General features: G+C 38.4%; 1 protein-coding gene across 5 annotated transcripts in view; it reads left to right on the top strand.

Annotated features, from left to right (window-relative positions):
- The window catches only part of fam13a (family with sequence similarity 13 member A), a 56485-nt gene extending 29945 nt beyond the window's left edge, over window positions 1-26540 (top strand). For 2 of the 5 annotated variants that reach the window (XM_084396330.1, XM_084396329.1), the window contains 17 exons: window positions 1596-1637; window positions 5085-5126; window positions 5280-5447; window positions 6969-7128; window positions 9320-9393; window positions 9878-9908; window positions 15242-15344; window positions 19585-19801; window positions 19885-20026; window positions 20233-20314; window positions 21052-21257; window positions 21345-21428; window positions 21514-21609; window positions 23578-23661; window positions 24117-24310; window positions 25005-25106; window positions 25247-26540. In XM_084396330.1, the coding sequence (XP_084252456.1) occupies window positions 1596-1637; window positions 5085-5126; window positions 5280-5447; window positions 6969-7128; window positions 9320-9393; window positions 9878-9908; window positions 15242-15344; window positions 19585-19801; window positions 19885-20026; window positions 20233-20314; window positions 21052-21257; window positions 21345-21428; window positions 21514-21609; window positions 23578-23661; window positions 24117-24310; window positions 25005-25106; window positions 25247-25370 (1951 nt within the window). In that variant the 3' untranslated portion in view covers window positions 25371-26540. The remainder of the gene's footprint in view (window positions 1-1595; window positions 1638-5084; window positions 5127-5279; window positions 5448-6968; window positions 7129-9319; window positions 9394-9877; window positions 9909-15241; window positions 15345-19584; window positions 19802-19884; window positions 20027-20232; window positions 20315-21051; window positions 21258-21344; window positions 21429-21513; window positions 21610-23577; window positions 23662-24116; window positions 24311-25004; window positions 25107-25246) is intronic. The other 3 variants (XM_084396333.1, XM_084396332.1, XM_084396331.1) reach the window with 2 other exon arrangements.
- The last annotated feature ends 432 nt before the right edge of the window (window positions 26541-26972 follow it).

The following is a 26972-nucleotide window of genomic DNA, read 5'->3' as shown; positions in this document are numbered from 1 at the left end:
CGTAGTAATTATATGGATTATAACAAGAAATTGGGCCCACAAAAAGTTACACAGATTTCGACACAATTTGAATATGTAAAGTTATTCAAATCCCATGCCCCTTTCATGTTTGTTTAGGAATATTATGGATTATTTGATTATGCTTTCAGATGATGCTTTCTGAAAATACGTGTCTAATAGGGGACCTATTATGTCCCTTTTTTATAAGATGTAATATAAGTCTCAGGTGTCCCCAGAATGTGTGTCTGACGTTTCAGCTCAAAATACCACCCAGATCATTGATTATACCGTGCCCAAAATGCGCCTTTTTGGGTGGAAGCAAAAACACGCTGTTTTGTGTGTGTATCTCTAAGTGGTTAGTTTACCCAAAAATGACAATTCTGTCATCAACTACTCACCCTCATGTCGATCCAGTGGTTTAACCTCAATTTTATAAAGTTTATAACCCCCCCCACAATTTACCACTTTATTTTTCAAAATATTAATCTGCGACATGCATTCATGCTACAACGTCTACTCTCGCGTCAACACAACACACGTGTCGTGGTGCTCTCGTGAACGCGCTTTTGTAAATAAAGTGGTAAATTATGTGGTGTTGTTTTTTGCGCAAACAAAGCACTGGAGTCACGTGGATTACTTTTATGATGTATTTTCTGGGGCTTAAAAAGTGGCAGGTGCGTATTTATGCTCAAACGTTCATTTGCATAATAAGTCCCCTTTAATTTACAATGAAATATTTAAACATCCAAGATACTTAAGATAATTTACCTGAGAAACAAAACTGAATAAGATGAGACGTTTTTAAAGAAAAGGCCGGCATTTTGACATTATTTTGTGTGTATTTGACTGTTTAAGCGCAATAAGCAGCGGAAAATAACTCCGTTTAGTGCTGAGAGGCGTCTTTATGTGCGTGTATCTATTCTGTGGAAAATGAGTATTAAAAGCGTTTCAGATATTTCAGTAACGATATGCATCGAAAAATCAATATTTTTGACATTTTAACACTACATTGCACTTAGTTTATTATTTCAGATACCTTTTTTAAAAGACTACAATTGAAAAATGTATATACTTTATATGAAATTCAACCCGTAGGAGTGACCGATATAGTGACATTTAACACGTTTTACTGTTTTTAATCCATTTCCGCAGATGTTCCTCAGCGTTGTTTTCTTTTCTTTTTTGTATGGGCCATTCAGCTACTATATCATGATTATATTAGCCATTGTTTATTGATTCTAATGCAGTACCACTGGTTTCTTGGAGATGTGGATTGTTTTGATCTCCATAACAATATTGTTTCCCAACAAATCTGAATCTGTGGAACATCCACTCCTGAGCTCATCATGTTTTGTTGGCCGGAACTCCAGCATGTGGAGTGGATACGGTTCTTTCCAGCTGTAGTAATTACTGGAGACAAGTCAAACAAAAGCTCTGAACTGCGGCACTACGTGTTCATTGTTCACCAGACAATAGGCACTCTTAGACACTCAGACCATGTGCTCCAAAAAAACGGTTTTGTTTACTCTGGCAAATACCAGATATGTGTAGATTGTGCTGTTCAGTGATTCAGACCTGTTTCTTCTCCATTCCAGCTTCCAAGAAGATGAAAGACCAATATCTCCTTTTTATATTAGGTAGGACCAGTCACAGTTTCTCTCACTCTTTCTTTCCTTCTGTTCTCCCTGCTGCTGAAAAACATGTTATTTTGGTGGTGTGAATGAACTTTTTTATAATCTCTCAAAATGGAAATGATCTACATAAGGGTTGTTTTATTGTTCAAACCACAAGGTCTCAATTTACACCCTCAACAATTTTGTACATTAATCTTCAGCTGCTAGGTGAATTGTGGTAGTAAAGTAAATGTCACAAATCTTTTACATAACACAACATGAACAAATGAAACAACTGAAATCCTCTTAGCGTCATGTCAGGGACAGCTGCTAATGGTTTCCGGTTGAGTACGGTCTGAGCGGGATGAATCTGGGAGCGAACAGTATAAAACAAACCTCTCCTGTGGTTGTTTTCTCAGTTCCTTCATGTGTTGACTCATTGCATCAGCGCAGGTTCCCTCTCTTGCCATAGCAACTGACCCTTCACACATTTCCCATCACATAGTTTACCCAACCCAGCCCTCGCGCTGCAGACGCTCACACTCTCTCTGGCACTGGTGCTGTGAACATGAGCAGAGAGCCTTAAGGAATAGTTCACACAAAAATGAAAATGATCCTCATATCATTACCAACGCTTATGACTTTGACACAAAAGGAGAAATCTTAATAGATCTTGGGTTGTTGTTTTTTTTACACAGTGTTGAGGTTTCAGCGAATCACTTTGCTAATGTCATTAAGGAATGCAAGCAAGTAAACGTAATATACTAGTGTGTTTTCTGTAACCTTTAACCTCTTGTTCGGGTGTGTACATGGTTGAGGTGTGTTTGAAAAGATGTCACTCATTGAATAGATAATTTTAGCCTGCCAAATAAAGGTCTTATTAGCTTTGTTGTTTTATAGTTATTGGGGTTTCTACTGCAACAAAAAGTCATATCTATTGAGAGAGATATATAAAATTATGTTGATTGGCAATATTTATTTTTATGTTTTTGAAAGCTGCTCATAGCCTGGCTAACGTCAGACCTCTTCTCATTGAGACGTGGTCTGGGAACCACATGTTCATTTTCTCGTATTTGAGGTGTGGTTTACGAATGCCCAGAGCCGTTTATTGGGCGCTACGAATGTCTATCAAATGCGCCTGTACGTAGCTCATAGTCAGTTTTTTCAATTACACCAGATGACGTATGTAGAGGGACAGAAATTCGACGAGGAGGAAGACGAAATAAACTTGCGTTCTAAACTACTTAGAAGAACACTATCTAAGGCTGCATCGAAAGGTAACTTCGCGTCTGATGCCATGTTGGATCCATAGATATAAACAAACTGCTTCGGTGTGTCGCATAGACGTCGTCATCGTCTTGCTGCTCCCTCCCCGTTCTGTGATTGGTTGCCTTTTTGAGGGGAAAATCTGGTCCATGGTGTCCAGGCTGCCTAGCAGCGTGAATAAAATCGTGCTGCGCGCAAGGCAGCATGGGGAAACCCAGGCTAAGCTGCTCAGCAAGACTACATTTATTTGATCAAAAATACAGTAAGAACTTAAAAAAATCAAAATGGCAAGGCATTTTCCATATCTACCCTCCAACATTAAGCTTATATTGATGACATAATAATTGCATTATGATCCTTAAAGGGATAGCTCACCCAAAAACTCTGTCATCATTTACTTACGCTATGTCCAAACCTGTATGAATTTTTTTCTTCTGCTGAACATGAAAGAAGATATTTTGAAGAATATGGATGACGAAACCCCATTGACTTCCATATTATGAAGAAAAAATACTAAGCATGTCAATGGTGACCAGAAACAGTGCGGTTAGGAAAGAAATTCATACAGGTTTGAAACAACTTGAGGGTGAGTAAATGATGACAGATTATTTATTTTGGGGTGAACTATCCCTTTAAAATGTAAAATGTCATTAAAATGCCATGTTTTATTTGTTGGTTTTTCAGGTAACATGCACATCTTGAATTTTGGACCTGTTTTCGGTTAGCATTGCTAGTTTGGTTCCCTACTGTTTTACCCACAGCTGTTAACTAGATTTGGGAGATGACTGAATGGAAGAAATGACTAGGGTATCAGACTAGTTTTCGTGCCAGCTTCTACTCAGTCCTCGCCCTTGGAGTGCACCCTATGACCGGTGTGTTATGCAAGACCGACAGACCTCATCAAATCATCTTTAGTCCTCTGTCTCAACGCTTATCTGTTCTCTCATGCCATATTCTTGCCAGTCTTGAATAGCATCTACGCTTGCATCCAATGGTCATTCCTTTTGCTACTGCTCAATGCTGAGAAAATAGTTTACTCACTCATGGTGTTTAAATAGCGAGTAGTCAGCTGTGAGTGGTTAACTGGCTCTGACCATGAGAGCGCTGCTGGTAAAGACACAACTGTTGTGTCTGCAGTATTTCCGGATCCAAAAGATAATGCTGCTATTTTTACCATGGAGTCATTATCTGGAACTTTCTTTCCAATGTAAGAGTATTTAGATTTGTTTTTGTGGTAAATCCTATTTTTTTTTGGATGATCGGATGAGGTTAGTAAGCCAATAGGAGATTTCCTGGCTTCAAAACAATGTGTACAATGCGGTGTTCTATTCAGTGCTTATAATACAGGGCTGTTGAATGCTTGAATCTGATTGGTTGATGAACGTTCTAAGGTGCGCAGTTATTTTCAGGGAAACACACAGCTAAAGTAGTTCCAGGTCTTGACCGCATTACAATTCCATATCAACTCGCTAAAGGATTTCAGTTATTTCAAAGGTTCTTACAGACTACAACAGCAAAATAACAAAAACCCACAATGACACTGACCTAACAAAAAAAAAATATAGTAAACAATAGGATAAAAATGACAATCTTTTGTTATGGTTGTGTGTGATACTGTAGGTTGTATCTCTGATATCAGTTTACAACTGTTTAAACCTGATTAACAGGGAAACTCATTGAGTTGACAAGAGTAACCGTTCAAAAGTTTGCATCAGTAAGAATTAAAACAAAACAAATAAATTACTTTTATTTGGCATTAAAATGATCAAAAGTGAAAGTAAAGATTTTTTCATTATTGCAAAAAAAAAATCTATTTAAAATAAATGCTGTAGTTTTTCTGAAAAAATCCTGTAGAAAATATGTAGCATGATGTGTACAGTAATATTAAGCAGTACACCACCCAGAACTCCCTAGTAATGCCCTTAGCAACACCTTAGCAACCCCATAGTAACACCCTTTCAACCACCCACAACATCATAAATATTAAAACTGATGCAAAACAGAAAGTCATTCCAAAAATGTATGACTTTCCTTCTGAGGAATACAAATTATATTGAAATATTTGGAAAACTGCATTGATATATATTATTTTTTTTATTTTTTTTTTAAGTCAATGGGTCCAATGTTATTTTGGGCCCCATTGACTTTTATTAAAGCTTAATAAATGAGTATTTTGTCCCTTCTTTAATATGTTCTTCTCTTTAGCTCACAAATCTCTCCTGGACACTGCAGACCTGACTTAACAAAGTAAGTGATTATGCAATGCCAAAATATGACAATTCAATTAATTGAATCAATGATTAGTCAGTCTTCTGGATAGACAGAAGAGTTCCATTGTTCATGTAATTAAAGCGATCATCGTTTGACCATTAACATCCCTCTCTCTCTCTCTCTACCCAGTTTTCTGGAGAAGACTATTCGCTCAGCGGTCGAGCAGCACCTCTTCAACACACGCATACACACAGGTCAGAGTTCAGAGGACTTGGAAACGACTGCCTACTTTTCATCTCCTGTGACAACGGCCCGAGAGAGGAGGAGACATCTACGAGAACAGGAGCAGAACTTCAGGTAGGAGCAGGTTACTCCTGAAATACAGCTTTTCTTGGGTTCTGTTGACTCTGGTGCGGCTGCATGGTAGCTTGTCTGTGTAGTGAGCAACCAGTTGTCCAGTCACAACGTTACGTGGTTCTTAGTTGCTCAAGATTCATCAAAACTGCTAAATCAACTTACCTTGGTAGTTTCGCTGCAATTCACATCTGTGATTTCAATCTTTACAGCCAGTCCACAACAATTAGCAAGTTGTTTGGTGTGATTGCGATCTATGTTATATCTCTGATATAAATTCACAACTGAATAAACCTGATTAACAGAAACGCATTGAGTTATATATTCGAGAATATATTATACTACCGTTCAAAAGCTTGCGGTCAGTAAGACTTTTTGAAAGAATTTACTTCTATTCAGCAAGGATGCGTTAAATGAATAGAAAATGACAGAAAAGACATTTATAATGTAATTAAGTATTTCTGCTGTTCTTTTGAACTTTGTATTCATCAAAGATATTCATCTTTTCACAAAAATATTAAGCAGCACAACTGTTTTCAACATTTATAATTAATAAGAAATCAGCCTATTGGAATGATTTCTGAAGGATCATGTGACACTGAAGACTGGAGTAATGATGCTGAAAATTCAGCTTTGATCACAGGAATAAATTACATTTTAATTATATTCAAACTGAAATTATTATTATTTTTTTTTTATTAAAATTTAATTTTAATTGATAAATTTTACTGTATTTTTGATTAAATAAATGCAGTCTTGTATATTTTATTAATTAATTTATTTATTTTGGAAACCTGGAAATAATGCCAAATTCAGAAATTTGATATCAAATGGTCTCAGACTTTTGGCATCCGCTACGCTATATACAGTTATATATGTAATTTATGTGGTGTATATATAATTTATATGTAATGATATGCACATAAGATGCACAGAAAACTTACATTTTACACTTAATTTTATTCAAAATATTTTAATATTAAAACTAAAAATATTTGTAAAATAAATAACACAACATTTTAAAATGTGCTTTATCCATTAACAAGGATGTTCAGCTTTCTGCGGCCGACACTGAATATGAATATCGGATGATAGTAGATACTTGGCTATTTTAAGATTATCAGCAAACCAATCGGTCCTATAGCTAATTTTAAGTTAATCCCATATAATCACAGTGATTCGAGCAAAAACATGTTAGATGCAAATTTTTATGAAGCTAATTTCCATTCCAGCTTGGGTTGTTGACGCCTGGATCTCAGAGCGATCAAACTAATCCTGTTGACACGAACTCTAAGCAAAACTATCTACAGAGACACTGAAAACATCAGATTAGTGGCTCAACAGTTGTGCTGTTACATAGATGTAAATAAACAGTCACGTCTGCTTTAAGTAGTTGAGGAATCGCAGCTTACGGGTTCATTTCTGCTGTGGTCTTAGGTTTTGATCCCTTGAGTAAAGGACAAGCACAGGAAGGCCTAGTCTCATAATTCTGTGGTGTCTGAAAGTGAACGGTGTCTTTCTCAGGGTCGAGGGTGATAAAGAGAACATCCCGTCCCCGGGTGTGAGGGTCACAGAGGAGTGTGACAGGCGTCTGCTGCTGCTGCCACACGAGGCTCAGAGAAACAGGAAGCCCAAACACAGTCCCACACTGACTGAGCTCTCTGCCAACCAGGACGCCCCCACTGTAAGTCTGATTTTTAGTCTTACCTCCATGGCCTTCTCTATGTCTTTCTGCAAGTAAGGCAAGCGTCACTATTACAATTGCTCTTACTTAGGGTTAGTGATTTCAAACCACTAACCAATGGTCTTCAATTTAGGAGTTCAACTTGTCCCACAGTGTTCATGCAAAAAGACTTACATTTTCACTTGCCGGACAATGAAATATATATATATATATATATTTTTTTTTTTACTTGGGCCAGTAAGCAACCAATTGGCAACAGCTGTGCAACCACTTAAAGGGATAGTTCACCCAAAAATGAAAATTTTGTCATCAGCTGTTCCAAACCTGTATGAGTTTCTTTCTTCTGTTGAACACAAAAGACAATGCTTTGAAGAATGTTGGTAACCAGACAGTTGGCAAAAATTATAGGGAAAAAAATCTGGTAAATGCACTAATTGTTCTCCTATAGTATCATCCTGAACAGACTGGCAGCTTCAGTGATTATAAGAGCACTCTATAAGAGCAGATTTTTTTTTTTTTTTTTTTTTTTTTCATAACTTGTGACTTCCTACTTTTTCCATATATTAGGGAATGAAAATGCTAATAAGCCAATAAGTGCTCCTCTGCCGCCATCTACTGGTTATAGTGGTAATTTTATATCTTTTTTTAAATAAAAGTGTTAGTTTTCCTATACCTTTAATCTTTTAGTTTTACAAATCACATTAAAAATCACATTAAAATTGGATAATATTTAGAGGTTGGAAGTGCTTGAAAAAGTGTGAAGCACTTGAAACCCCTTGAAAAGTGTTTGAATTTCACTCTTGAAAGGTTGTATGAACCCTGAGATGAACAATGTATAAAAAAAAAATATTTCTGCCACAATACCGTGGTTACAGTCAGGATTGAATATTGGTGATTTGTGGACTGAAAAGCCTTCTATAACTTGTTTGTTCATGATACAATGTTTCTCCTGGTTTCCACATCAGCGCTGTTTGATCTGAGAATTCTGTGCCCTCTGCGAATTCAAATGCTTTCTCGCTGGATCTCCCAGCACTGTGTAGTAACGGTGTCCCGTGATCTGCTTGTGAGTAAACCTGTTCTGAGCTCGCGTTGCGCTGCCTATCATTGCTCTGAGCTGATAAGCGGTCCGCGCTGCGCAGCTTAAACGAGAGCCGTTTCTCATGAAGAAACAGAAATGGCAGCTCTTATCAGTTGGGCAACGTAGTGGACGCGACCGCTAGCAAAATTTAGTCGCACTGGAAGGAAAAAAGGATGCAGTCTGGAGCCCTGAAATGACTTGAATTTTTCTTGAATTGTCATATTTGGGTGAACCATCCATTTAAATGACGTCATTAAAGTGTAGTGTGGTACGAAACAGTGACAGGAATAGCTAATTATCTTAAAATCCTTCTTGTCCTTGTTCATGGGAGACCGACAACACACAATGTATCTCTGTGGAAAATCAGAGGTAAATTGCAGGGCTCGTTTTTGTCTTAATAGTGTTTTGACGAAGACACTGACTCATGTTTATGCTAGGTGTGTGATTTTTGTATTTTGTATTTACCTCAGCAGATCAGACCACAGTGTTCAAAGCATTTGTCGGTACGCCACAGTGACGTGCATTAGACACCATTAAAGATGTTTTAGTATTATGTTAATGTTATGTTTATACCAAAACATCTCTTGGTCAACTTGTGGTTGACCAATATGGGCATTTTATTTGCAGATAACCAATATAATTAGATGTTCGGTTTGTAATGTAGACAAAAGTCTGACACCACAGAAAAATCAAAACGTAACTTATAGTAAACCTAGAATTAAAGCAAATGCGTTAAATATGAAGGACTTATTACAGAAATTACAAAGTTTGTGTTTGTTTTTTAATTCTACTTTTCAACCAAATTGTTGTACACAGAATTTATATAAAAATTTTTTTTTTTTTTAGACTTTATATGTTTGAAGTTACACTAGGTGGATACTGTCCAGTGCATATCACTTTTACAACTGTTAAACATGATAATAACCCTGAATTTGGCTGCTGCAAAAACTTGTATGCACCCTAGGTATTAGCATCAGATATTAGCACACTTTGAGCACACCTTACTGTCACATTTATTTATTTTGTTGTTTATTTAATGTTGGTTTCTGTTTTCTTTGTTGTCTTGCTCTTAACATATTAAGATACATGTGTTGGTTTTCTTTTTAAATCTAGCCAATGGAATGCCAAGAGCCACCTGGGGCTTACGGCAGAAATGCTACGGATAACATGGCTTCAGCTGATAACAGGTGATTTAAACACCTCTAAATGCATTATGTGCAGTTCTATCATATGTGTGTTGGGCAGTAGAATTAATTTAAATGGGTCACATCACGAGAAATCTTCTGTTCCCGAAACCCCATCTATCAAAACTAATCTTGTGTAACTGAGCCCCTTGGGTCTCTGAGATCAGAAACCTGAAAACATTACCATGTAACCCACATTTACAGTGCAATATTGCTTATTTAGTGGTCATAAATGATGGATTTTTTAAACACCCTGATTTAACAATATGAGTAAAATCACTGAAGGTCAAATCTTGTGCTGTTTCTGACTGTGTGTAGCACCTACCGCTCTGCACACTGGATCCCAGCATGTGAAACAATTCATTTTTTTAAAACAATATCCCTGATCATTTCAGTCTGCTCTTTACACATTGAGCAGTTAATTTATAATTGTAGCAAATAGGAATGTTATGCTGTTACAATATCACTAATGAAATATATTTTTTAGGGGGATCCATCAAAAGGAACATTTTATTCAGGTGAGTGTATTTATTTTATTTATTTTTTTGTATCATATTTCTGCTATTATCTATTTTTATTTCCTGCTTTGTATATCTTTTTTTTGTTTGAGCACTCTACACAGTTTTTGCGACAAGTTCCTGCAATAACAACCTCGTTTTTTAAAAGAGAAATGTAGATAAACAACATGCTTGAGTGAGTGGATTATTCTCTTAGGTGAGAAGACGCCTGCAGAAAGGACACCAAATCTTTAGGCTTTCACAATGTCTTTTGATCGTCTGTTACGGTGGTGTTAAGACTGTTTGGTACATGTCAACACTGAATATACATTATCAGATCTTTGGATAAAGGGATTAGTAAAGCATCTGAATTGCATCGAAAACAATTGAATCTGTTGGTGTTACTGTGAGAACATCCTGGATTTGTTGAACCACCACCTACTTTTACCCTGCTGTCATGCCATCTGGGCTCTGGCTCCGTTTAATGTCAATGTGCCAATTGACCAAAACCCTCGGCTTTTGTTGTCTTCCTGCATGTTCAGACCAATCGGTTTATAAAGCTGTGACAATTATGTTGCACGTCATTGGTTGTCCTCCAAGTACTGATACACAGTGGTCTCATAGTATTTGAACACTCTTAAAAATAAAGCTTCTTTTTTGGCACCTATGGTTTTATGAAGAACCTTTAACATCCATGGAATCTTTACATTTCACAAAAGGTTCTTTATAGTGGAAAAAGGTTATTGAGACACTTTACAATAAGGTTCATTAGTTAACATTAGTTAATGTATTAAAGGGATACTTCACCGATTAGCATCTGTAGAAACCCGGTAGTATTTTCGAATTACTGTGCTTCCCTCCCTCGTGTCCCTTTGAGACGAGAGATTTCTGTATTGTGTGTCTGGAAAAAATCCTCAGATGACGCAAAAATCGTAATTTCGTGTCATCTGAGGTTTTTTTGGCCAGAGGCGAGAGACTACAGCCAGTAGGAGGAGCTCGTTCTGCATGCCTCAACCCGCCCATAGGGGGATCTCACGATAAAACGGCGTCTTTTCAGTTTCGAGTCACTAGTAGCCTAGTTGTATAATTTCTTTCAATACTGCCCTCTGTAACCGGTAGGCGTGGCTTGGCAGTGGCCTCGTAGGGCAGCGAAGCAAGTGCATTCTGGGAGTTGTTGTCTTTCATCCACATGAGCAAAAAATACATTTTCTGGCTTTTCTCAGTCAAGAAGGCACCAACTTCTAAAATAATTTCACATTTCTACTACATAAATGACCCAATTTAAATACACATTCATCTTTCCAGCGGTGAAATATCCCTTTAACTATCATGAGCAATACATTTGTTACTGTAATTACTTTGTTAACGTCAGTTAATAAAAATACAGTCATTTACTGTTTGTTCGTGTTAGTTCACAGTGCATTAACTAATGTTATCAAGATTTTAATAATGTATTAGTAAATGTTGAAATTAACATTAAAGGGGTCATATAATGCCATTTTTGTACAAGCTAATATGAATCTTTAGGGTCTAAATTAAATATACTTTAATAAAAAATTCTCATTAGTATTGTAAGAAAACACTAATTTTACCTGGTCAAAAACAGCTCTGTTTTCAGCACGCCGTTTAAGTGCATGTGTCTTTAAATGATAAGGAGCTTTGCTCACCCCGCCCCTCTGTTCTGTGCGTACACCGTAACACAATAACCATAACGCTTGTTCATTATAAACGTGGGATTATGAATTATATTGAGAACGTCGTACATAGAAAACATGCCGTAATGTACCCTGAGTGTAAACCTTAGCCGCATTCATCGTGAAGCGTGCAGCAAGCGATTTGCAAAGATTAATATAAATATTAAAATGAATATAAAGGTTAATAAAACGTTACTCACTTCAGTTATTCTGGAGGTGCAGCAGGAACACGAATAGTTGGTACCGATCCTTTTTTCAGGAGCAGCTTCTTAGCAAAACCAGCTTTATAACGTTACTGACCCTCGTTTTTTAAAGCAGTCTGGTGTGTGAAATGATTCGCGCAAACATGAAAGCATTGACGTTGATCGTGGGGAATATTCCCTTCGAAAACAAACTCAGCCACTGCGTCTTATGCGGTTCGGATTTAGGAACATCAAAATGACTGCTGTGTTCGTTATTACACCCAAGAACAGAACACCACAATCGCTTAGACGCCATCCTGCTCATAGACAGTGCTCCAGCGTATCAACAATGACCGCGCGGACTATGATTGACAGCTCGCTCACGAGCGACGGCTTGATTTGAGATGGGGAAAACATATAAGAAGATAAAAAAATAAAAAACACTGGATGGATTTTTATCATTTTATGATGGTTGTGTACAGGCACTGCCCACACACATTTCAGTACAATCAACTTGTAAAAGTGCATGTACCATTATATGACCCCTTTAACAAAGATTAATAAATGCTGTAGAAGTGCAGTTCATTATTAGTTCATGCTGATTAATGTTGTTAACTAATGAACCTTATTATAAAGTGTTACCCATGAGATGATTAAAATTCTTCAAACTAAGAAAAAAATGGTTCTTTCAACAACTGTTCACTGAAAGGTTCTCTCAGGAACCCGGACTGGTTCTTCTCTGGCAGTCCTTTTTAGAACCTTTATTTTGAAGTGTATTAAAACTAACAAACTCCTTGAAATTAAATGCAGTGCTTGTGCTATTATTCTTTCAAAAGAACGTCACTCGGTTGGTTTCTTTAACTGATGCAATGACATTCATACATTTTTAAGAGTGATTCAAGCGTTCAAATACTTTGAGGGTCAATGAAAGAGTTGATATAGTCACAGACATCCTGTGTTGAAATATTTCTGTATCGACGGGTTCAGTCTGTAAAACAGTCTAGTCTAAATAAGACTATATAATAAGACTAAATATAGAAATTCAGTTTTCTTTCTCTTTGTCCTTCAAAGATGTTTGTAATGTTCCCTTTTAAAATTAAAGACTACTTTGATTCTTTTTTAACAAGGAATATCGGTTTTAAGCCCAAACATTATTCGCTGTCATTGGGATGTCACATTCATCAGTGTCACTGCATGTGATGCGTGAGATCTTACTCCTTCATGCGCTCTAACAGTTAGAACATATTGTACCCAGCTGTGACACGTACGCAAATGCATTGTGGTATAAGAGTTTCCCATCTCGTTGATTCTGGCAGCTGATTAGAGACCTTTTTCTTTGAACGTGTTGAAAGGCACAATCCTTTACTCATATGCAGAGCTTTACTGCAGCTTTATCAGTAAACCAGTGATTACAGCTAACTTTGACTGTTTGGTTTCTACATTGAGCATGTCAATTCAGTAATGAATCATTTATGGTAAATTCATAATTTTATCTTAGTTTCACATCTAATGACTGCTTTTAATGTGCACTCAGTACATTAAGATATTAATAATATTTTTAGAAAAAAAAGTTGACACATCAAGAGCTTTGCCCTATGGGGTCTGTAACTGAGATCACATGACCAGCCAAATACTACTCACTTAATCTCGGTAACTCTCTGTAATCGTTATTGGACTCTTGTGGAATGAATTAATCTGGACTGACTGTGAATATAGCATTTATGTAGTGGCATGAGTATCTGAGAACCAACATAAACAAAACATTACTGAGTACACCTTTAACTTTATCATCTTCAGTAAGGACAGTTTGAAATGCATGCATTATGAACAAAAGATCTCTGTACTACTTTTTTTTTAATTTGCAGAGCATTTTCAAATAATATGTTCATAATTCATGGCATTTTTTGAATTATTTTTATTATTTTATTTCATTTTATTCACCTCTTATTTTAAACGCTTAATTTCCCCCCTAACTTTTCAACAACAACACCTTTGCTTCATAGCTTTTAGGCCACAGTTTGAGTTTCTAGACCAGATTACTAGTGTTTTGGCATCTCTGGATATGATGAGATTTGAAATATTTATATCCATAACAGCTCCAATCTCATCAGCCATATAATCTCATTATAGATGTCACCTCTTTAATCATGACGTGAACAGGTGATGACAGCATTATCAGATGAATTGTTTACTGTTGATTGCCCTTGATTGGAGATATTTTTCTGGGACAAACATCATGTGAAATCATCCAAATCTATCGAAAGCCTGTTGATCTAAGTCAACTGACTTCCACCGCTCAGGTCTTTAAGTCTTTTTCGTCACGGTTTAAGCAAAAGCACGTAGATTAGGTTTACGTTCATACTGTTAACACATTCTTGTTATGAATGAGCAGTTGGCCTGCACGTGAACTGTTGTTTATTTTATTATCAGTTTTGATGAGTGTTGTATTTGTGCGATGAGGCACATTTCAGGTTAAATGTTTACTTTTTGTCTCCTTGCATTGAAGTGCCAGAGTTTTCACATTCAGGATGTCTGGACAGTCTGTTTCCCTTTCTGTTCCTTATCTCCTCTGGTGGTAATAAACATCACGTCTCTTGTCATGTTTGGCTGTGTCGTTTTACAGAGTCATGTACACAACTTTAAACAGCACAAAGTCCTCATTCCAAGTTTGGATTGAGACATAATCAGGAGTGTTGCAATTATGGACCATTATGGGCATGTAATGAAAATCACATTGACAAAAATAGCACGTCTGCAATGGCACGAGTGCGTTTCAAATCCAGTTGCATTAGCATGAGTAAGCCCTGTGTGCCGTAATAACAGAAAACGGGACTGTTTGTCATGCTGTCGGTAATGCAGGGCATGTACACTGAATTGTTTTTTAGTGTAGAACCAATTTTCACTCAGAAGTTGTTTGTAAATTTAAGAAAATGGCAATTAAGACACTGAATTAAATGTGAAATTTCCCATTTAAAAAAAAAAAAGTCCCCCTTTGCTCCAAAAATAGACCCCATCCCACGCCCCAGTGGCGGAAGTGTGTGTTTGTGTGAGTGACCGAGTTGCATGATTTGTCTGCACCCTTCACGACCCCTCCTGCGTGATTTGATCATCGCCGAAACTAGGGGGGGGGGATCCCGGCAATGATAAAGTAAAAAGACTGGTATGGCATTTCTGCCTGCGTGCTTTGCGTGCTCTCTCTCTATGGGACACACAGCTGCTCAGAGAGAAAGGGAGGGGTAGAGGGATAGAAAAGAACATAAAATTGGCCACACCTACCCTGCAAGCAACATGGGTGGGGTTTGAGCAGGGCAGACAGCCAATCAGCTGGCAGGGGTTTGTCCTGCAGTGCCGCCCCCTGCCTCCTCCCAGCCTGTAAGTAGACGAGGGCAGACGCAGGCAGGGTATTGCTCAACTTAAGAAGCGCACTACCCCCACTCTGCTGTAGTTGGTGTTTATCCCTCGCTCTTTTCTCTGCTAGACGCCTGCCATGAAGATCCTGGAGGCTCTTAGTGGCACAGAGCCGTGCGATGATGTCCCTCGACTGGACCTTTCTACTCTGACAGACGACAGCAACTGGGCAGGTCAGTGTTTTTTTAATTTTTTATTTGTGTCTCTCACTTTGTTGCTGTCTCTCTCTCTGCACATGGGCGGCAGCTGCAAGTCTGCCTTGCCCACATTGTGTCTTCATTCAGTGGGTATTAAGTCACTTAATAGAGGAAGAAGATTACAAGTAGTCTGCAATCTGTTTTCCTCCTCATGCATACTGTTGCGTTTAGTCTAGAGAGGCTTGTTTTGCATTGCAACAGCGTGCTAGCTATGCTTTTTTTTTGTGCATTGTTGTTGCAAATACTGAGATTGTAGCTACAGCTACTTCAAAGCCCTGCGATGTCCCTGGAGAATTTTAACTCGGATGCCTCTGGGATTTATTGAGTTTGCACTGGATTCGGCTGCGGTTCTTGCAGTTGCATGTTTTTTTTTTTTTCCTCTTCCCACACTTCCCCTTTGGCCATAATTCTCTGTTTGTAAACAGTCGAAAGGCTGTTGATTGCGTATTTGTGCTTCTTTGTTAATATATCATATTTGTTAAGATAAAATATATATATATATTTGAATTATATAGGTTTTTATTTAATTTATTATTCAATTTTAACGTGTATTAATGAATATGGATTATAGCACTTTCTTATTTGAGATGAAATTCACTATTCTTTTGTTTTATTTTTTACATATAATTTTAATGTATAGATTAATTTATAAATATAGATTATAGACTATATAAATGCTATATAGTAAATATATATGTAATATTTATATTTAATGTATGTATTAGTATTTTAGTTAATTTTAATGTATATATTGATTTTATAAATATATAGCTCTTTAATAATATTTTACTTTGTATTAGGCCATGTTTTATACAATTCAAAATGAACTTCACCTATCAGATGCATCACACTGAAATGAGTTTCATCAGCCACGGTGGTTCGGTGCATTTTCACAGCTGCTGCGTTTCAGTCAAGTTTACGAGGATGAACCGCATTTGTCATCTTCAGCGTTTCAATTTGTTTGTGGTGTAGGAGGGCGAGCCTAGCAACAAGCAGACAGTTCGGCTCTACAAGTGGAGGACCGTATAGTCATAGCAACTGAGAAGTGAAACAGGAGGAGGTTTAAATCCCGGAGTCTGAGAGCTGTTGCTATGTGCACGTCACGTCTCAGCCTTTTAAACCTGTCATGGCTATTCACAACAGTCTCCCTTCCTGTTTCTTCTCCCGTTCGTGCTGCACGTGCCAGTTGTAGACTTGTACAAACATGCGCAAACACACCCCTTTTTCGCATTGACCTTGGAAATATTGTAGTGTAGGATTTCTAGATGTTTCCATTCGAGGCCTGGCACAGATGCGCCCTAGGCAGTGAAGTGCACATATATGGAGCTGCCCTGCTGACAGGTTTGCCATGTTGATTCACAGTTACCCTTTACTTTAATAAAGTGCTTAATATTGTGGTCACAGCCTTGGCAGGATCTCTATACTGTATAATGTACTTGTTCTGTGGCACCCTCTAGTGAGAGCTTCAAACGGCTGCTTACATAATGACACGTCTCGGTTGACTGTTAGACTAAAATGGTCCCAAAAAAAAAAAATCGCCCTGTGGTTTTGCAAGGTAGAGACATTCCTGGGAGTGCAACATGAGATATTTCCTCCATATGCTGTCTTTTGTTTGGACAGAAATGTTTCCGAAGGTTTTCGTTTTTTTGGTAGTTTTAAAATATGTGTTGTGAAAAGCGTTATTGCTAGTAAATAAGTAGAATTTGGAATTAAATTAAATCATTAAGGCCATTCAGAAATTTAATTTGGCATTTGACATCTTATACACAGATCCTTGCAATTAATTTTACCAACAAAATTGCGTTTTGGGACAATTTTATTATAAATAAATATTCTCACTATTTTTGGGGTGCATATTTCCTAGTTTTATTCTGCAAATCTTAGCGGTTTATGCTAAATGGAGCAACTACAACTACAAAGATTTCAGAATATTAATTATTGAAAAGAGCTATAAAATCAAAATACAAATCCTTGCAATCATGTTTGTTGTGCTGAGCAGAACAACTTAATCACACATAACATGATAATAGTTTTGGGACACGATTTATTGTCAAATTCACTCGTTTTTTGGGATAGTCAATGTCCGTTGTGCATTATTACCTATTTATGCATGACAAATCATAGCAATTTAGTTAGTTATGCCACGGATAACATGATTCTTTTAGAACAACATTTATTTTGAAATGAACTACTATGTTGAGTAGTTCGTAGTGCTTTTTACCTAGTTTGTTATGATGGGTGGAACAACTTGAGCACTGATAACATGATGAAAAATAATCCGTTTTATGTGTGGTAAAACACTTTGTTCAAATGTAACAAAACAAATGTAATGCTTTGTGTAATATTCTACAAATTGGAGCAATTATGTTTAGTGGAACAAAACCGTAGATGAAAAGGGTAAATGATTATACAAGCTAAAAGTGTTTTGTTAACATCTTTGGAAGCATATGGTTGCTGGAATCGAATTCACGTGACTGTAAATATACAGTGGCACTAAAAACAAGCTGTTGCTCCAGCTCATGGGAGTGGTCAAATGAGTGTTCAGGACTGTATGTAACATTGAGCTGCCAGACCTTTGTCCCACTGCAGCCGGTGCCAAAAGCACATTGCGGTGACCCACTGCAGTGCCGAGAGGCAGCGGTTTGCCCAAATGTTTGTCAGCTGTGATGTTCACAATCGGATACATCACTGCCTGCTTTTCTGCCCGTCTCATCATTTCCTTGGGTCGTTATAACAGTTGCGTCATTGGTTACCTTTCTTCCCTTTTGTCTTTCAGATTCTCATTTCTTTAGTGCTTCTTTCCTTGATTTCAAAAGCCTTTTAAAATCAAGTCACAATGAGGGTAAGGGCTGAGATCTGCTTTTTGTTAACAACTTGATATCCCTGAGCCCCATCTCTCACCAGTGACCTTTAAAAGCTGCATGGAAATCCCATAAAACAGCCCAAACTGGCATGTGGCTACCTAGCATCTAACACACTGCAGCCTTTGAGGACAGGCACAATAATATGTGGCTTTATTTATGTTCGCAATAGCCTACTGAGACTTTGTGAGCCTTTCAGTGAAAGGCCATCTTGTAGCACATGCTTTGATGTATTATGCCGGCTCAACAAAATGGCTCCAAATGCGCTGCCATGAGGGAGAGATCCACCTGACCCATTAGCTCCTCAAGCATGACTTGTAAGCGCATGACACAAAAAAGTGCAAAGAACCTGTAGGAATTTAAGCTGTACCAGATTGGTTGCACAGCATTTTGAAAAGCATGTTGAGCTGTTTGTTCGTGTGTTTGAGTGTGTGTGCATGTATTGAAATGATGCAATAGCATCCCTGCTATAGGCACCGCTATTACTGCTAATATTGTGAATGTTAAACATTGATGACGATTAGCAACTGGATAGCTGTCTGCCGAAAAACACTCTTTTAAAACCACATAGCAACACCTAAGCAATCACCCACAAGACATGGTCCCATAAACTATTGATGTGTATTTTAATGTTCTTTTAGAGTTTAGTAGGTACATCTATTAAAAAAAGTTACAGTCCCAAACATGGACACAAAACACATTGTTTTGCTTTTCCTAATGAACATTGCCTTGTGCAAGGGGTTTTACCTTTACTTCAACACTGTAAATATGTTGATATCAACTTTATAACTGCAGATAAGATCAAGCTATTGCACAGGTCACATTGCAATCAGCGTTTATCACCACATTCTTCTTTAAATTGCTCTTCTGACCTCACTTTATGATCCCGGCATCTGCATAGTAAATAAACAAAACATTCCGATATCACAGCATGTGCTCACATTGTTTGATTAATAATCTGTTGTGCGTGATACTCTTCAGAACAGTCACGGTTACATTTAATAGTCTGCAATGAAAAAGCACACGTGTATTGTGTATTTAACAATGGTGATAATGTACTTATCTTTCTCAGTGATAAAAACAACTGTCTGCTGAACTGATTAGCTCACATTCTAGTGGGTTTGACTGTAACAATATTGTTCTCAGGATGCCCGAAATAGCAACAAGGTCAATAGAATATCAGCCTAGTTAAAATGTAATATGTACTCAAACGGTTGTTTGGCCCTGACTGTATATCAACAAAGACAAAATCTACCACTTGTTCTCTGTTTGGCTTGCTATTTACTAAGTGACTTGTGAAATCTAGACACGCTGCTTTGTCATTTCCCTCAATTCTAACGCTTGTGTGTTGACAGAACCAGTGCCAGCCTACTCGTCGTGGCAAAGGGAGAGTATGGACCGCGAGGAAGCTCGTCTGTCTCCCCATGCCGGTGGCAAGCCGATTCGCCAGCTCTTGGAAGAGGACAGCGACCCAATGGTCTCGCCACGGTTCTACGCTTATGGAGACGGTCGGCAGTATCTGGACGACACAGAGGTTCCTCCATCACCGCCTAACGCCCACTCCTTTGTCAGGTAAAACAACAAACCCTTGTATGGTCTGAAAGAGGAAATCCTATGTTTTTCGGAGGGTGAAATGAATGCTTTTTTCCATTTAGTAGGCGAAGAAGTTCGTCGTTAGGCTCCTGCGACGATGACCGGGAAGAGTTGACCTCTGCTCAGCTTTCAAAGCGGATCCACGTACTCAAGAAGAAGATCCGGAGGTTTGAGGAGAAGTTCGAGGATGAGCGCAAATACAGGGTGAGCCAAAGAGATCTGATTGGATGAGTCCCTTTTAAAAGTTGCGACGACTAAAAATCCCACGATGTCTTCACTGATAAATCGATCCCATTCTAGTCTATCCTGGAAAACATTGTCAATGTACCATTTTCATGATGACAATAACCGGCGCAAAATGTATTTAGCTCTATTTGCTACAAATGTTGAGTCTAGTATTTTCTCTACAGCCTTCACACGGCGACAAAGCTGCCAACCCAGAGGTTCTGCGCTGGATGAATGAACTGACCAAGATGCGCAAAGACTTAAAAGGTATGAATGAAAGTGGTTTGTATCATGTAAGCTAGAGCTGCATGACTAATCGTTAAAAGATCGCAATCTCGATTCAAACACCCAAGCAATTGTATTCCTAATTGCAACGATTTGCCTATTAAACCTTTGACAAAATCACAGCGAAACATTTAAATCTGCATTGACGCTGTTGCTGACCCAGAGAGTATTTTCAACCACACAGTATCATTATTTCTGTGTCACAGAAGTACCGGGATAACAGTTTATAGTTCGGATATGAACAATATCTACGGCAGCGATCAAAATAGATCAGATCGCTTTTTAAGACAAGTGAAGTATTTATGAGTGAGTCATTGAATTATTCATTCAAACCGATTTAAAAATTAAAAAAAAATTACTCAGATTAAACATTTTAAATAAACTGCAGCAATTAATATTTTGTTAGAACCTCTAGTAAATTACATGTAATTTTGTTTAGTTGTCTGTTCAGAATCGTGAGAGAATTGTGATGTTTGAAAAAAAACAAAAACGTGATTCTCAATTTATCCAGAATCGTGCAGCTCTAATGTAGATAATCCATGATAATCCAACCTTCATGATGTTTTGTTCAAGCAAATTGTTTCGGGCGTATTTTCTCACTAACCTTTGTGGGTTGGGCCTACCAGGAAAACAACATCTGATCTAATCTGCTCTGCTCTGCTCATGGCTTGCAAAGTTCTTATAAACAAGTGGCTCCATGTTCTGGCTCTACATCACAGATCACAAGTTGCTAAAGTCAGAAGAGGATTTGACGCCCATCCCCCGCCAGCGTAGCAACACGCTTCCCAGGAGCTTTGGGTCTCAGCTGGAGAAGAAAGCTCCTGAGACCAAAGCCCCCAAACCCCCTGTGGAAAGCACACTGGATGCAGTCATGAACAAACTGCAGGAGAAACGCAATGAGGCTGGCCGACCTGAAGACATTAAGGTGTGGTTTTTAAGGGTTTCTTTTTCCGCTTTTTTATTATAAACAAATGCATGCGTCTTTAAAATGTCATTCTCTGTTCTTCATTAGGACATGACTCGTGAACAGATTGGAGCAGAAAAAGTGGCCCTCCAGAAAGCTCTTCTATATTATGAGAACATCCATGGGAGACCAGTGAGTGTGCGGTTCTTAACCTTCAGAACATTTTTACATAGGCTGAGGTTGATTTTAATGTCTGTGTTTTTGTCACTCATTCTAGATCACCAAGAATGAGAGGCAGGTCATGAAGCCTCTATACGACCGGTACCGACTCGTCAAACAAATCCTCTGTAGAGCTTCCTCCATTCCAGTCATTGTAAGTTCTGTTTTTCCACCATTTTTCACTTTTCCCTCACCATTGCATGCTTCTGTCTCAACTCTGTTTCTCTATTCACTGGAGAATTCTCTCATCTTGGGAGTTCATGTACAGCAATCCTGCTCCTGGAGGGCCACTATCCTTCAGAGTTTAGCTTACAATCCTGGCTGTTGCAACTTCATTATTCTGCCTCCTAAGATACCTCACTAAGGCCAAATTTACTTTCTCCTTCACAGGCCTTGTTTACACCTGGTATTAAGATGCGTTTTGGTCGATCGGATCACAAGTGGAAGACGCCAAATACAGGTGTAAACGGGGTCTAAAACGTTTTAAGCTTCTCCACTTTCAACCACTTCCAGAGGTAGTTGAAAACACATTCGACCGGATTACTTTCGTAGTGTAGACGCTCATGTGGTTGAATGCGTTCATACAGCCACAAAAGACCGCCTACTCTCCGTCTACTGACCTAATGTGGAAACCTTGTGAGAAGCGCGCTTGCCAGACGGGATTTAGACTGACGGCTGGAGACCCAAGTTTCGTAGTTCGAAGACGAAAAACGTACCAAGCACAATGTTCTCTCTCCATTCCTGATTCCTAACGCACACTCACAGCGTTCGGCTGGTCTTGTGACTGTCAGAGTCACTCCGCGTGGAGCGTTTTTATGTAAACAGCGCAAGCTTATTTTGTCCATTAGATCGAAAGATCTGAAAAGACACTTACATTTACCCACCCATAGACCCTCACCATGAAGAAATCAGGACAGACGTGGTTGAAGGTGAACAAAAGAGAAGGAAAACACCAGGTGAAAACGAGAATGTGTCTCCAATCGGATCCGATCACCAAAATGCATCTTAATACCAGGTGTAAACAGGGCCTCAGTTGCCATGAAGCAAGATGGCTAACTAAGCAAGAGAAATTTAATTCAGTAGTAAAACATAGTAATAAAAATAAATTGGTGATTTTACCTAATTTTTCTGTATACTGTACTGTACTGAAACCATTACGAGTCGAGTGCCCCACATTGGGCGCCATATTTGAGCTGTGCAAAGTTGCTGCCTATGTAGACTGTTCCAAATCAGCCACTTGTGAGGGTCATTAGAGTTTGGTTACTGGCCATGTAGGCAGTTGGCAGCAAGGTTAGGTTTGGGAATAAAGCTAATACTTATCTGAGCCACGCTAGCAGATATGCATAAGCTACTATGGTTGTATTAAAGGCTAGCTAGCTGCTATTACTTCTTGATTCATGAACTAAACCGTATGGATAAATCTCCATGGTATTAGTAGAGAAAATTAGCAGTAGCACAATATAAGCATTTAGATTTTGTATTGATGCAATGGCAGTGCCGGGGCTTTTTAGCGCCTATAAGCCCGTCTTTAGCAAGAGCTCAAGAGTAGCTCACTGAGTTCATATCCTGGAGCTGGATATTTGCAACAGTATTCCTTATAATTCCCAATTCTCTTACATACATACTCTTAAAACATTAAGCAGCAACCCTGGGCATATTCCCACACCACAGGAAGTGTTTTCCCCCCACTTAATACAGAATGATATGCATGTGAAATACAACAACAAAACATCCTAAGGGCATGCAAATATTATATTGGTATGTTCTGAAAACATCTGGCTTATGTAGCACAAAATGGATGTTACCTTTATATAATACTCTAAAGCCTGATTATACATGTTTAAACTAATGTGCACATTTGAATTGTCTTTTAGCTTTAGCTTTTTTTTTTTGATACCATATCAATGATATGGTTCTCTTAGCATCAGTTAAACCGTGGGTTCCCAATTGGGTGAATATGCTTCATATGCCCTAAAACAATTACTTGAAGTGCCACCTTCAGATGTCAAGGTTTATTTAATGTGAATCTTCTAGTCCATTAGTGGAGTGAGACCTGCCCTGAAGTGGGCTTTTGTGAAGGTAGTTTACCGGGTTGTAATGTCACTATTAACACCCACCACAGGGCTCGCCTTCCAGCAAGCGCAGAGGCCCCCTGCTGCAGCCCATTATCGAGGGTGTACCAGCCCTGTTCTTCAGCGACACAAAGGTGAAGAGCTGTGACTGCTCAATCAACCAGTGATTCGGCTGACCCACCTCCTTCCCCCCACTAGTTTCCTCATTAACCCAATCATGAATCAGTAACTTGCATGGGCACATACTTGGGAGTGCTGTGAGATTCGACTCCTGCTGATTCCAAAGCCGTTTGATCACATCCCTGTTGGGTTTTGGCACCAGGGATGTGAAAACTTGAATTGGTGACTCAAATGTAAGGCAGTGCACTAAATACTCCAACTAAAATGAAAATAATTGATTGCACTGTTAAAGCACTGATGCTTTTCATTTGTACTAACACTTGTCACAACAGAGGCTTGATGCACAATGATTCTTAAATGATTCCCATTGAGATTCGCCTTCCAAATCAATGTTAGGCTTGATGCTGCTCAGTCATGGTAGTGTAAACCCTCGGAGATAACTCACCAGCGCCATCTGCTCTTTTCCCAGGAGGAGGAGGATGGCTCGGATGACGACGACACCAGGACACAGTTCACGGTCACGGTTAAGCCGGAGCTGAGCATGCTGGGACTTCTCGACCAGCTGGACGAGGACACAGATGGTTTCATCTCACCTGTTGATGAACTGTCACCCTCTAAGAACACTATGGATATGAGATTGTCCAATTTGCATGCTGCTACCATGTGAGTATTAGGTTTAGAGTAGAAATGTATATCTTAGGGCGCTGACACACGAGATAATGCTTGGACAGAGTGTTTGAAGATTTGGAAAGAGTCGTACCAGACCTCAAATGGCCAGGTCTCTCTCTCTCTCTCTCACAAGGGACTAACCAGGGCTGCTTTTCTCAAAAGCATTGTGAGCTAAGTTGATCGTAGTGACCATTGGTGCCAATGGTTTTTACAGCCTACTTGCACTTATGATGCTTTTGGAAAATGCAGCCCTGGTAAACTAAAGGTATAATAAATAAAACAAGGCAGATTTCCCAAATCACAACTGGAAAAGTTGTCATTGGTCAATGCATCGTAGTTAAAATGTTGTCAACTACTGGTTGTGCGATGTAGCGCAAGCCTAGTGATTTTCCTCTACATCCTTGCTATGCATCATCCCCATTGACGTCAATGAATTTGCGTGTTTTCTGACGTAAACTCTAGTGTGTAAGCGCCTTTACAGACCTTTTACATTTCTTCGTATTCATAATTTATCTTGTGGAGCTCCAAGGCCAAATATATACAAATGGCTAAAAGTCATTTGTACGTTTAAAAAAGCGAATTGTTTGGTAATATTTACCAACTATTGAAACGGCAAATTATTGAATTGTCGCTTCAGTGGGTCGAATGAATGTTAAAACTTTCCACTCCCTCTTAACCAAACACACAGGCAGGAACTTGTGGAGCAACTCCAGGAAGCCCGCGAGGAAAAGAAAAGAATCCGCCAAAACCTCCGTGAATTTGAGGATGAGTTCTTCAAACAGAATGGCAGGTAAAGAAAACTTTCACAATACAAATACAAAGGTAACATGTTTGCTCTTAAAATTGTAAACATTCATATGATGGAATCTATGTCTGTACAGAGAGAAAAAAAAATCGTATTATTGAATGTTCTACTTGCTTTTCCCATAGAAACGTGCAAAAGGAAGATCGCTCGCCCTTGGCAGGGGAATACAATGAATACAAGCATATTAAAGCCAAGCTAAGGCTGTTGGAAGTGCTCATCAGTAAAAGAGACTCCTCCAAGTTCATTTAGTGCTCAGCTTACTCAAGACTTATCTACTAGCCAAGCAAGGACCAGCCACTGCTATCCAAAGCAATACAGTGGGTACAAAGGCACATTTGGCTTTGAAGCACACAGAGACATGCCTGGTTCACCAATAGCAGATGTACAGTGCCGCTTGTTCCACTGTACAGCGAAAAGGACTCATGTTCTGCTTTTGACTTCTGATAATTTTCTGCTATGAGACCGTGGATTCAGAATACAATCTGATCCCGATTCCCTTTGAAGGCCAGAAGAATGTTTCTGTTGTATTTTGTGTTCGTATTGGTATTTAGATCGTTTTTTTTTTTCTATATTAATATCGCTATAATATAGAAACAACTGTGTTTTCACAATCAGGCACAAGCTTTGAAGAACATTGAGATATTGCGTCTTAAATTGTCTTATGTATATAGAGATGGGGAGAGTTTATCATTATAGGAACTTTTAGTATTTGATGAATTGAAGAAAGTAACCAATTAATGGAAGGAAGGCTCTCTGTATATTATTATTTTTGTTATTTACTGGTGCCATAATTTTGAATATTAACGCTTCTGAGGAAATGCAGCATTTGCATTGTTCATCGTTAATCTAATTTCCCTCCCCTCCAACTTTAAAGCTGTAATCTTTAAGACCATTGACTAAGCTAGAATTGACTCCATTTTCTTTACAAAAGAAAGAAAAAAAAAAGTGCAAAAAACAACCAAAAGAAAAAAAACAAAGGAATAAAATCTCTCGCTATGCTTTAATGGTGTAGAAACGCACAAACCAAGGTACTATAAACCAGCTTTCATTGCTAATTTTTTGTGTATATTTTTATACTAAATAGTCTCAAGTGTCGAACTGGTCATCACATGAAACTCACTGTTTAACAGTGATGTGGGTGGATCAAATCCCCTCAAACACATCTCTATTGTTAGCGAGCAATAGAAAGCGAACCTGTGGGGCCTCACTGAGCGTTTGCGCCTGGTGAACGCAGACACAAACCGAGTGAGCACGTCACCCCCTTCTCTTATTCTCCAGATTGGAAAATTGTAGCGTGGATTTTGTTTTTACTGAACGTGACAAGAATGATGGATAAAGATGAATACTGTGTGTACATTTTAGTACATGATTGTATTTGTATTTTGTACATATGATATAAAACCAAAATATTTTTTCTGACTATACTGGTGTTGGGTGTTTATTTTCAGTGTCATTACATACAAGAGAAATGCTTGATAATCAGAGGTGAAATAATTTTATTGTTCTGGAAAAAAATAGATAAAACAATATATTCCATTTGAAAGCTATAAAAGTAAATATACTTTACTAAATAACAATGCATCAGTAGCCACTAAGAAGCCCTTGTTTGCATACATTGACAGAAAGGAATACCACGTTGGATAGAAACACTTCTTTCTATGACCTTCCATCATGTTCAAACAAACACATCTCATGCAGCTAGATGCAAAACATCACAGGCCACAGCAAACACATCACCGTGTTCCCTATCTCAGAAACCCCCCGGGGAACCATAGGTAAATCACTCTGATCCATTTTTAATAGCGACCTGACGACATCAGAAAGAAAATGTGAGTAGAAAACCAAATTTTA

This window comes from Rutilus rutilus, assembly GCF_951802725.1.
Source record: "Rutilus rutilus genome assembly, chromosome: 2".
In the NCBI taxonomy this organism is placed as follows: Eukaryota; Metazoa; Chordata; class Actinopteri; order Cypriniformes; family Leuciscidae; genus Rutilus; species Rutilus rutilus.
This window is presented reverse-complemented; position numbering and strand designations above follow the sequence as displayed.